General features: G+C 46.4%; 1 protein-coding gene across 4 annotated transcripts in view; it reads left to right on the top strand.

Annotated features, from left to right (window-relative positions):
* CYP4F22 (cytochrome P450 family 4 subfamily F member 22) overlaps positions 1 to 12,204 on the top strand; it is a 56,907-nt gene that overhangs the window by 39,274 nt on the left and 5,429 nt on the right. For all 4 annotated transcript variants that reach the window (XM_019631730.1, XM_019631732.1, XM_019631731.1 and 1 more), the window contains exons 3-9: positions 1,484 to 1,628; positions 7,300 to 7,353; positions 7,473 to 7,600; positions 7,797 to 7,918; positions 10,554 to 10,821; positions 11,848 to 11,914; positions 12,025 to 12,154. In XM_019631730.1, the coding sequence (XP_019487275.1) occupies positions 1,484 to 1,628; positions 7,300 to 7,353; positions 7,473 to 7,600; positions 7,797 to 7,918; positions 10,554 to 10,821; positions 11,848 to 11,914; positions 12,025 to 12,154 (914 nt within the window). The remainder of the gene's footprint in view (positions 1 to 1,483; positions 1,629 to 7,299; positions 7,354 to 7,472; positions 7,601 to 7,796; positions 7,919 to 10,553; positions 10,822 to 11,847; positions 11,915 to 12,024; positions 12,155 to 12,204) is intronic.

Below are 12,204 nucleotides of genomic sequence, written 5' to 3'. Positions count from 1 at the left end.
CCAGTACCCTCACTCCAAGAAGCCCTCTGATTTGGATGGTGGTCCTAGAGGTAGTAGGTAGGCCTGAGTGACCTGGGCAATTGGCAGGGCTGGTTCTGAAGCCCTACCTTGACCCCAAGAATTCAGCCCACCTCCTGGGGCCACAAGACCTGGGCGAGGCCATGATCTCCCTTGGGTGTGGACAGGCTCAGGGCTGAGCCTGATAGAGAAGGAGGCGTAGGATCCAGAGAGGAGTCCTTTGTTCATTTATTCATTCTTTCATTCGACAATTGTTGGGCCCTACCACTAGCCAGGCACTGGGTTAGTCCCCTTCATATCTGAGCTCTTCCTTAATTTTCACAGCCTCTGAATTAAGGATATATCTGCCCTATACTATAGATTTGATCTTTGGGGCTGAGAGAGGTTAAATGACTTGCTCAAGATCACACAGTGGTTGAGGGTGAATTTGAGCTCAGAAGCGCTTCTGCCTCATAGAGCATGTTGGTTAAGAGCAGGCATTTTGGAGCTAGGTGGCCTGTGTTCAAACCCTGGCTCTGCCACGATGGCAGATGGTGCCAGTGCCTGCCCATATGCTCTGAGCCCTTTTCTGGGTGTAATGGCCTGACCTTTGGCTACCAGTTCCTGCGTTCTAGAGCTTTCTCTAGCTGGAGCCCACTGTGCCTGTGCATACTGTGAGCTTGAGAGTTAAAGCACCAGGAGCGGCCGTTAGCCAGTGACTATGGGACTATGTGAGTTGGTGTAGAAACACCCCAGCCCCCTTGCCCTTGGGTGGGTTGACTGTGAGATATGTATCTTCCAGAGGTCCCCAGTGGCACTGAGCCCCAGTTGCCCATGGTGATAACCTTCTTGACAACTCACTCGTTCCTGGCTGCCTTCCCCAATCCCCTATCTATGTTTTTTGGGATTGCCCCCACAAATAAGCTACTTGCCCTAGAACCCTTGTCTCAGGGCCTGCTTCTGGGGATCCCAAACGAGAACAGTTGCTTGGTCACCTATAACTTTAGACAAAGTAAAATGGGGAAATAGTAGCAACTTTGTCATGGGGTTCTTGTGTGGGTTGAACATACAAATCTAAGAAAAATGCCTAGAGCATTGCCAAACACTATAAGCACATGTATATGTGAAATATGACAATACTAGTGATATTTTATTACTAACAGAGCAAGTACTCGATAAACAATTATCATTACTATGTTTACTGTTCTTGTTTTTATTTCTTGGACATCAGCTGTGTGTCAGGCCCTGTGCTGGGTTCTCGTGTCTTATTATTTCATGAATCTTCTCAACTGCCCTCAGATGGAGAGTTGATTCTTCCCCACTTTTCACATGAGGAAGTGGAGGCTCAGCAAGGTGCAGCCAACTACCTGCAGTCATACAGCCCTTCTCGGCTTGTTTCTAGGGCAAGGGAGGTGGCAGGAGGGAAAGGCTAGGGGAAGATGGGACTGGGTATCTCCTCACTATCCTTCCCTACCATCCCCCGCAGTATCTTCCCAATGAAACGGGCCTCCAAGATGAGAAGAAAGTGCTGGACAATATGCACCATGTGGTCCTGGTATGGGTTGGACCTGTCCTGCCACTGTTGGTTCTGGTACACCCTGACTACATCAAACCCTTGCTGGGTGCCTCAGGTAGGTGGGCTGGGTCTCTCAGTGATGGGTAAACCCTCAACTTCCAGAGCTCACCAGGGCTTCTAGGCAGGGCTTCTTCCAGAAGAAGGGCTATTTGAGTAGGGCTTTGAAGGATGAATAGGAGTTCACCAAAGCAGAAATGGCAATACAGAGAGTGGGAGCAGCATGGGAAAAGTTGTGGCAATGTCTAAGAGTCCCAGGAAATTTGAGAGGATTCCCACCCCTTGGGAAGTCAGAACCAAACATGTTCAGATAAACAATTGTTTGCCCAAGATTTCGTTAACTGGTTGTTGCTCAATTCTAATGACCCACTCATCATTTGGGTTCTGACATGCCCATTCTGACTACCTCAACCTGTAGCCTGCTCTCTTCACCTGAGCTGACCCAGACTGGCAGAGAGAGAGATGTAGAAGAATTGCTTCTTCCTTCTGCAATCCACACCTATCCCAAGGCGTAGGACTCCCAAGCACGCTTGGCAAGCTCTTGCTCAGCCTTCAACACCCAGCTGCAATGGCCCTTCCTCCAGGAAGTCTTCCCTGACTCTCCAGCAGACCATAGCCTGCTCTTCTGGACGTTTCCATTCTCAGTCCTAACCTTTTAGGGCTGAGTGTGCCTGTGTCCAGCTATATCTTTTTCATAAGTGGGGCTCTGGATCCTCATCGTGGCCTTGCATGTAGTTGGGCACCTTGGAAAGCATCAGGAGACATTTGATAGAGGAGAGATGGGAAAAAAAGAACTCCAGGAGTTTTAGGATCCCTGGCCTCAGCTTGGGCCTCCTCAAACACATGTGGAAACTGCCTTCCAGGCTGCCACCCCGGAGCCATGAAAGGGTAAGGGGCCGCTGTACTTCCCTCCTCCAGCCATGCCCTCCCCATGCCTCTTCATTTCCATTATTGAGTTTGTGAGGGGACGATCATCTCCATTGCACAAGTGGGAAAACCTAGACCCTGGTAGAGGTGACTCTTCCAAGGAATGGACACAGTTGTGGGAAGAGCTGTGGGAAGAACACTGGGCTAGGACTTGGGTGGGCTGGGGTCCAATCCTGGCTGGAGCACGTTCTTGCTGTGTGACCCAGCAATTCATCTAGCCTCTCAGGGCTTCTGATCTGTAAAATGGGGCCATTGTGAAGACTCAGTAATATAATGTAGGTAGGTGCTAATAAGCGTTTCTTCTCTCCTGACAATGCAATATACTTTTCTTTCTTTCTCCTCCCCATTCTTCCTTAGCTCCTTCCCCACCTCCTCTTCCCCTCTGCTACTCAGAGCATCAGTTTCCTGAGTATCGTCCTGCATGGTTTTCAGATTCCAAGTAGATCAGGGAGTAGAGCCCCCAGCATGGGCTTGGCGCTTAGTAGAGCTCAAACCTCTTCTTCTCCCCTCCCCTCTCTCAGAACATGCAGGATATCCACTGCCTCCCCCACCAGAAGAACAGGATGGAGCACGCCAGGCTGGGGAGGGTGGGGCTGTGAGTCAGGAGAGTCCTAGCCCCAGGGTGCCCCTGCCCCTTCGTTGTCTGCCCACTTGGGATGGGACAGGCCTAACCCCAAGTCTCAGATTCCATCTCGCTCTGGGGCCTACCTGGGGGGGCCTTCCCTGGGGGCATTGCTGCTCTGAGCTTAAACCCACACAGCTTGTGGGTCCTGAGTAAGGCATGGGTCCTCTTAGCACCTCTGTTTCTTCATCTTCTAATGGGCATTTGGGATAGAGAGCATTAATGGGAGAAAGTAGTTAAAAATGCTTTACAGAGGACAACGCATGATATATAGGCATATAATTATAGCTTGGTTTCATACATTTATTTTTTATTGAGATGAAATTTACATAACATATAATTAACCATTTTAAAGTGTACAATTTTAGAGTATAAGATAATTAGTGTGTTCACAATGTTGTGCAACCATTGGCTCTCTCTAGTTTCAAAATTTTTTCATGGCCCCATAAAACACCCTGTACCATTAAGTAATCACTTGACATTTCCCCTGTCTTCACCTCCTGGTAAATACTAATATACTTTCTGTCTCTATGGATCTGCCTATTCTGGCTATGTCATAGGAAAGGAATTATGCAAAATGTGGTCTTTTCTGACTGACTTCTTTCACTCAGCACAATGTTTTTGTTTTTGTTTTTGAAATTTTATTGGGGAACAGTGTGTTTTTCCAGGACCCATCAGCTCCAAGTCGAGTGGTTGTTTCAATCTAGTTGTGGAGGGCGCAGCTCCATGGCCCATGTGGGAATTGAGCTGGCAACCTTGGTGTTGTGAGCACTCCGCTCTAACCACCTGAGCTAACTGGCTGCCCCTCAGCATAATGGTTTATTTATTTATTTTTTTTATAAATTTTTTTTAAAGATTTTTATTGGGGATTGGGGGATAGGAACAGCGCTGGGGAATTGGGGGAAGGGGAGCAGACAAGTTGCTGTCCTTTTCTTCAGTCTAGTTGTGGAGGACGTTGCTTCACTGGCCCAAGTTGGCACCATCATTGCGCTCTTCCTGGCTGAGGCAGATCAGTTGCTGGCTTCTGGATGGCCGCTCACGCTGGCTGCTGGCTACACACAGTAGCCCCTGGCAACCCACTGCAGCAGGGGCTGCAGCCTCCGCCATCGCTGGTGACTCATGGCAGCCCAGCTCCAGGTTGAGCTGCTGTTCAGCATCTTAGCTGTAGAAGGTAGTGTCACTGGCCCTCATATGTGGGATCTGAACCGGGGCCCTCTGGTGTCCCAAGCCAGCTCTTAACCAACGTGCCACTCAAACAGCCCAGCATAATGTTTTTGAGGTTCTCCCAAAACTGGTTGTAGCAGTTATCAGGACTTCATTTCTTTTTTAAGGTTGAGTAATATTCCATTGTATAGATGGACCACAATTTGTTTATCTATTCATTCACTGATGAACATTTGGGTAGTTTCTACCTTTTGGTTGTTATAAATAATGCTGGTATGACCATGTGTATATAAGTTTTGGTATGGACATACATTTTTAATTTCTCTTGGGTCGATTACCCAGGAGTATTTACTGAAAAAATTGTGGGGTCATATGGTAATTCTATGTTTAACTTTTAAGGAACCTCCAGGTTTTCCATGGCAGCTATACATTTCTCTTTCCACTAATAGGGGCCTGCAGTGAGCTGGGGATATTTATCTCACAAGTTCTTGATAACGATGACCAATAATTATTATAGTAGTAAAAAATAGCCAACAGTTGGTTAGTTATTTATTTACATGCATAGATATTTAATGAGTACTTACTATGTGCCAGGAATATATTAGTCCATTGAGTTTTTGTAGGGGTGCCATTAGGCTGGCAGGATTGTTTTATTTCCTCTTTGGCAGATGAGGACATGTAGGGGCACAGTAGTAACATGTCCAAGTTTACACAACTAGTTAGTGGTAGGGATGAGATTTGAACCCAGACCTGGCTGGACCACAGGCCAAGCTCTCAACCATAGTGATAGGCAGCTTCCTGCTAGGCATTGTGTGGGGGCTTTTAAAAAAATATGACTTCCTCCAGGGTAGACATTACTATCCCCTTTTTACTGGAGGGGAAATTGATGTAAGAGGCAGCCTGGACACCAACTCTCCTGGCATTGAGTGGTCAGGGTTTCAGTGGAGGAGGGACCCAAGGATAGGAAAGCAAGGGTTCAATTGGGGGAGGGTTTGGAGAAGGCTTCCTGGAGGAGGCATTGGTGAAGCTGGGCTTTGAAGGATGCATAGGAGTTTGCCAGATGAGTAATTTTTGGCAATTTCTGGCAAGTAGTGGAGGGTCCTACTACTGCAAAGGTGCAGATGTGTGAAAGCATTAGGGGAATTCAGGTGACTTGGGGTATTTGGAGTGAAGGTGATGTGTGGGGGAAAGTAGGAAATGATACAGGAGCAGGACTCAGAGCACCTGTGTGTAAAGTGAATGAGCAAGTTTTTATCCTGGGGGTGACAGGGAGCCATGGGAGGTGTTTGAGCAAGACAACCATTGGACAGTTCTCTGTCAGAAAGACTTCTGGGGGTCCTAGCCTGGAGTCCAGAGTCCAGAGAGGAGAGGAATAACTAGACATACACTTTCCTCTCCAATGCCTCCTCTTCCAAGAAGCCTGTCTTGACTTCCAGCAGCCTTTTCTCTGTGCCTCCCTTCTCTCCTGGCACTCTTCCTACCTTCTTAATAATTGCATGGCGTGCCTCCACTTCCCTTTCCTGCCCTACCCAAAGCTCCTCAGGGTGTGGAGATGAGCCATCTCTCTCCCCAGCATTGCCCAGCGTGGGTTGGGCACAGAAAGGTGTCTCAAGAGTTGTGTGTTGAATGGAAGAGCAAGTGGACAGATGACTGTGTGCATGATTGGCCAATTCCTGGGGAGTGTGTGTGTAGGTGGCTGAGTCACATTTCAGGTACAAGTGACATCACTTGAATTTCAGGTATTTCCTTCCTGGGCACCTGCCCACTCTGTCCCAAGTTTGTTTAGCATGTAGAAAGGGAATCCATTCACTCATTCACCCATCCATTTTTCCATCCATCCACTTATTCATTCTTTGGTTCATTTATTCATACAATAAAAATATATTAGCACCAATATATAAGTGATTGACATGGTCCCTCCCCTCAAGGGGCTTGTAACTAGATGGATACAATCCATAGTGATTGATAGAGGAGGGTATGGCATGCAAGCAGAGACTAGAAAGATGAGAAAAGAGTACCATATTTCTCCATGTATAAGACACACCCTTTTTTGAAAAATTTGGGGCCTAAAAACTGGGTGCGTCTTATACAGTGGTTGTGGATTTTTTACTTGCATTTCCTGCAAGTGATGAAGAGTTGTATGAATTTTATGATGAATAAAACTTGAGTTCAATGACTATGTAATACAGTTTTTTCAAATTTCAGGCCCCCAAATTAAGGTGCGTCTTATACATGGGAGCATCTTATACATGGGGAAATACGGTATTTTAGGCAGAGAGGGCACCTAATGGAACGACTCAGAGCAGAGAGAGAACACAGCTTTTCCAAGGAGCTGAGAAAAGTTCTGTGATATTAGAACATTCAGTGGTGTGTGTGTGGGTGTGGGTGGGTGTGTGTTGGGAGGGCTGCGGATAGAGATGTTTTAAGAAAGGTCTGGACTGGGATAGATCATTCAGGACTTTGAAAATGGTCTGAGCAGCTGGTACAGGAAAGGATATGGTCAGATCTAAAATCAGATATGATCGCCGTGGGACCAGGGTGCAGGTTAGACTGGAGAGGGCAAGGATGTTGGCTGTGAGCACCGGAAGCATAAGTCAGAAGGCCTGAGTTGGCAGAAAAGAGGGGATGGATTAAGATGAAGAAGGCCGTTCTGGATGAAAAGCATAGCCTAGGCAAAGGTTTAGAAGTGAGGGACAGCACGTGGGGTTATTTGGTGTATGATGGAGGATGAGGTGGGAGAGGCACACAGAGGCCAGATGGGACAGGGATTTCGGTGCTAACCTGAGCTTGAACTCTTTTTTACCAGGGCAATAGGGAGCCATGGGAGGTGTTTGAACAGGGGAATCTCATGTTCAGATCAGCATGTAATAAGGCTATTTCTGGGGCAGGTGTTAAGATGGACTAGAGAGGTGAGGTGGGAGGTCAGAGCTCAGAGAGGACCCCCAAGGAGGTCATAAGCAGAGATCAAGGATCAGAATTCCATTTCGAGTCAACACAGCCTCATCTCTCTCCACAGCTGCCATTGCCCCCAAGGATGACCTTTTCTATGGCTTTCTGAAACCTTGGCTGGGTGAGTGCGGGACTGGATAAACTGGGGCTGGAGTTTCAGAGAAGAGGGGGCAGGGCATGGGTTTCTTGAGTGTTTCAGAGTAGTGGGAGAGGCTCCTAACCTCAGTCTTTTGGACCCAGGAGATGGGCTCCTGCTCAGCAAAGGTGACAAGTGGAGCCGGCACCGCCGCCTGCTGACACCTGCCTTCCACTTTGACATCCTGAAGCCCTACATGAAGATATTCAACCAGTGCACCAACATCATGCATGTGAGTCCCAAGATTTCATGGGAAGAAAGTGTCCTGGGCGTAAGGCTGGCTCAGGCTCCAACTCATGGGTGAGCCATGTGATGTCACGAAGCCTCGCTTCCTTTATTTACACTTGTAGTGAGCATGCAGTTAGGTCACTGTCAGTCAGGCCTTAAGTCTGCGGTCTCTGTGCCCATTTGCTGTCTCTCTCTTCCAGGCTAAATGGCGGCGCCTGGTGGAGGGCTCAATGGTCTCGCTTGATATGTTTGAGCATGTCAGCCTCATGACCCTGGACAGTCTTCAGAAATGTGTCTTCAGCTACAATAGCAACTGCCAGGAGTGAGTGTGGCCTCCCTGGGGAAGAGAGGCAAAGTGGTAGGAGGAGAAAGGTGATGTTAGGTACCCTTGGGCTGCTGGCGCTCTGCCACGGACAGGCTGTGTGTCTCTGGTTAACTTACATTACCTCTCTGAACCTGTTTTCTTATTTTAAAAAAATGGAATCCCAATTCCTTCCCCATAGTTATGGTGTTAGAATTAAATGAGTTAACATGAGTCAATGGCTTTGCTCAGTATATGCTAGTTTCTCTCAATCCTCCATGAAGACTATATGGTCTTTGGAAATTATCCCCCGACTTTCTGAGCCTCCATTTTCTTTTTTGATGACAATCCCTGACTCTCTGAGAGATGCTTTAAGGATAAAATGATGTATCACTGCCCTGACACGTAGTAGATGCTCATCAGTGAGTATTTGTTGAATGAATGAGTAAAATAACCATTGCCCTGGTTCATTCATTCATTCATTCATCAGATATTCCTTGTGTACCTACTATGTAACTAGCACTGTGCTAGCTACTATACTAGGAATATGGTGGGGCAACGGGTGAAATCCCAGTTCCTTGAGCTTATAATCTAAGTGGGGATATAAGAAATAAGGAACATAATGTCAAGTTTGTAGCACATAGTAGTTTCTCAATAACAAGCTGCTGACTTTGTTATTCTGGGCCTTGTAGGGGTGTGTTTCAGTTAGGTAAGGTGGAGATGGCCTTAATAATTAACTAATCCAAGAAATATTTACTGAGTGCCTACTATGTGCTAGTCCTGGCCTAGGCACTGTGAGTACAGTGGTGAATAAAACAGATGAGGTCTTGCTCTTCTGGAACTTACATGTTGTTGGGAAGAAAGGCAGTAACCATAAACAAAAAAATAACAGACTGTGATAAGTGTCTGAAAACCACAAGCACACTTCAGGACCAAGGACAGTTCCTTGCAACCCTGCCCTAGTGATTTAATAGTTGTTTTAATTACAGCTTTACTGAGATGTAATTCACATACCATATAATTCACCCATTGAAAATCTACAATCCAATGGTTTCTAGTATATTCACACAGTTGGCTGACCACTATATACAATTTTAGAATATTTTCACCAGAAAGAAACCCTGTACACTTGAGCACTTATTCCCTACAATCCACTTCTCCTCTAGGTCTAGGCAATCATTAATCTTCCTTCCATGTCTATAAATCTGTCTAATGGAAATTTCATAGATAGAATTATACAGATCTTTGTTTCTGGTTTCTTTTACTCAGCATAATGTTTGCAGGTTCATCCATGATGTAGCATGTATCAATAATTCATTTTTTAAATTGCTGAGTAATATTCCTTTTATAATACCACATTTTGTTATCCAGTCATCCATTGATGGACATTGGGTTGTTTCCACTTCTGGGCTATTATGAATAATGCTGCTATAAACATTAATGTACAAGTTTTTGTGTGTATATATATTTCTTTTTTTATTGTGTATATACCTAGGAGTAGAATTACTGGGTTATATAATTCTATGTTTAACCTTCTGAGAAACTGCCAGACTTTTTCCCATAGTGGTTGCACCATTTTATGTTCCCACCAGCAGTATGTGAGGGCTCTAATTTCTCCACTCCCTCACCAACTCTTGTGATTATTTATCCTTTTGATTAGAGTCATCCCAGTCAGGGTGAACTGGTATCTCACTGTGATTTTGATTTGCATTTTCCTAATGGCTGATGATGTTGAGCATCTTTTCATGTTCTTATTGGCTATTTGTACATCTTCTTTGGAGAAATGTCTATTCATATACTTTCCCCATTTTTAAATTGAGTTGTCTTTTTTATTATTGAGTTTTAAGAGTTCTTTATATAGTTTAGATACAAGTTCCCCATCAGATATATGATTTGCAAATATTTTCTCCCACTCTGTGGGTTGTAGCCATTTAGTTCTAGTGATGTTCTACATCTGTTTTGGAAGTCCTCATCCCTCTTTGGGTCTGTTTTAAAAGGTACCCAGATTTTGGTTTTATTCAGGGATGGTGAGGCCAACAGATCAGGAAATGATTGCCATTGAAAACATAGTTTGTTACTTACAGTTCTCAAGAGGAGGTCCACATGGAGAAGCACCAGGAGAAAGCACAGCAAAAGCCTTTTGGGGGCGGGGTGGTTCTACAGGAAGAAATGGGAAACGCAGGGTATGCAGGCTTAGGGTTGCCTAGTTTGGATAATTTCAGCAGGCTCTGGGGCATCAGAGTGCCCCCTAGTTGTCCAGTACCTGGCCCTGGGGTGATTAAGGCAGGGGAATATTGGCTCAGCCAGACAAAGTTTGGAGTAGGGGATCTGGGCTGGTTGATTTGTAAAACAAAGGCTTGCTCCATGGTGAGAGTCTCTAAGAATAGGCTAGTCCTGGGAGGAGCAGTGTCTCTCTAGTCAGCAAGGCCCCAGGTGGCAGAGCATCAAGAAAGAGAGAAGGAAAGAAAGAGAGAGAGAGAGAGAGAGAGAGAGAGAGAGAGAGAGAGAGAGAGAGAGAGATAAAGAAAGAAAGCAAAAGAAAGAAAAGAAAGAAATTATAGTTAATTCAGGGCCTCTCTCTGTTGCCTACCCACTGGGAGAGGAAGCTCGTCTTAGGGGATGGGCCTATGCTCATGGCCCTTCTTCTCCCTGGCAGGAAGATGAGCGATTACATCTCAGCCATCATTGAGCTGAGTGCGCTAGCGGTTCGACGCCAGTATCGCCTGCACCACTATATCGACTTCATCTACTACCTCACGGCAGATGGGCGGCGTTTCCGACAGGCCTGTAACACTGTGCACTCCTTCACCACGGAAGTCATCCAGGAGCGGCGGCAGGTGCTACGCCAGCAGGGGGCTGAGGCCTGGATGAAGTCCAAGCAGGGCAAAACCTTGGATTTCATTGATGTACTGCTCCTGGCCAGGGTGAGGCGGGGCCCTGGAGGGTGGGGCCGCATCAAGGATGGCCTCCTCAGGAGTTGCACCAACTGCCTAAAATAATAAATGTCCAAACTAATATAGACCTAGGATGCAGGCAGATGCAAACACGTAAGACTTGCTGTATTCGCTTGCTAGGGCTGCTGTAACAAAGTGCCCCACACTAGTTGACTTAGACAACAGAAATTTATCTTCTCAGTTCTGGTGGTTAGAAGTCTGAGATCAATGTGTCAGCAGGGTTGGTTTCTTCTGAGGCCTCTCTCCTTGGCTTGTAGATGGCTGTCTTCCCTTGTATCTTCACATGGTTTTCCTTCTGTGCACGTCTGTATTGTAATTTCCTCTTATTGTAAGAACTCCAGTAATATTGTATTAAGGCCCACTTAATGACCCCTTTGTAACTTAATTACCTCTGCAAAGGTCCTATCTCCAAATACACTCATTCTGAGGTCCTGGGGGTTACAACTTCAATATATGAGTTCAGGAAGTGGGAGTGGGGAGGAGACACAATTCAGCCCACTACACTTACAAAGATGAAATACATGACCTTGAAGACATGTGACTCTTGCAGAAATAGGTAGTCACCCATTTGTGACACTTCTGTAGAACTTTTGAGCAGCACCTGGTTTCTGGATTCAGACAGTCCTGGATTCCAGTTCTGACTCTGCCCCTTCATGGATGCTTGACCTTAGTCATCTGATGCTTCCCTCTGAGCCTCATTTTCCTCATTTACAACATGATGATCATATGACCTGATCACAAGATTGTTGTTGGGCATCAGGCAGGATGCTTGGTGCTAGGAGCTACTCAAGAAACATGAACTCCCTTCTTCCCCTCATCTTTGATTCTCCTTCCCTCTTACCATATTTCTTAGACAAGTTGCATACATCCATGTGCCTGGAATCCTTTCCCCTGCAGCTTGGCATAAGAGAGTGGGGAATCTTTGACTTTGGAGGAGCCCTAAGTATGTGGAGGGTGGAATGAAGTGGGCTGAGTATTATCTACTGCCCATTCCAGGATGAAGATGGGAAGGAACTGACCGATGAGGACATCCGAGCTGAGGCGGACACCTTCATGTTTGAGGGTGAAGATATGGGGCGAGGCTGGGGGAGGATGGAGATGTGCCCATTGTCTGAAGATAGCATCTCCACTATCTTCGGGAAGCACCCATCTGAGCTCCTCATCTGTCTGCAGGTCATGACACAACGTCCAGCGGGCTCTCATGGGTGCTGTTCAATTTGGCCAAGTACCCCGAGTACCAGGAAAAGTGCCGGGAAGAGATCCAGGAAGTCATGAAAGGCCGCGAGCTGGAGGAGCTGGAGTGGTCAGTCTGGGATCATGGGGATGGTGGGGGCAGGTTGAGTCTAGAGGGTC

This window comes from Hipposideros armiger, unplaced genomic scaffold (genome assembly GCF_001890085.2).
Source record: "Hipposideros armiger isolate ML-2016 unplaced genomic scaffold, ASM189008v1 scaffold_1045, whole genome shotgun sequence".
Lineage (NCBI taxonomy): Eukaryota > Metazoa > Chordata > Mammalia > Chiroptera > Hipposideridae > Hipposideros > Hipposideros armiger.
Note: the sequence above shows the minus strand (reverse complement) of the source record. Positions and strands in the feature narration are given on the sequence as shown.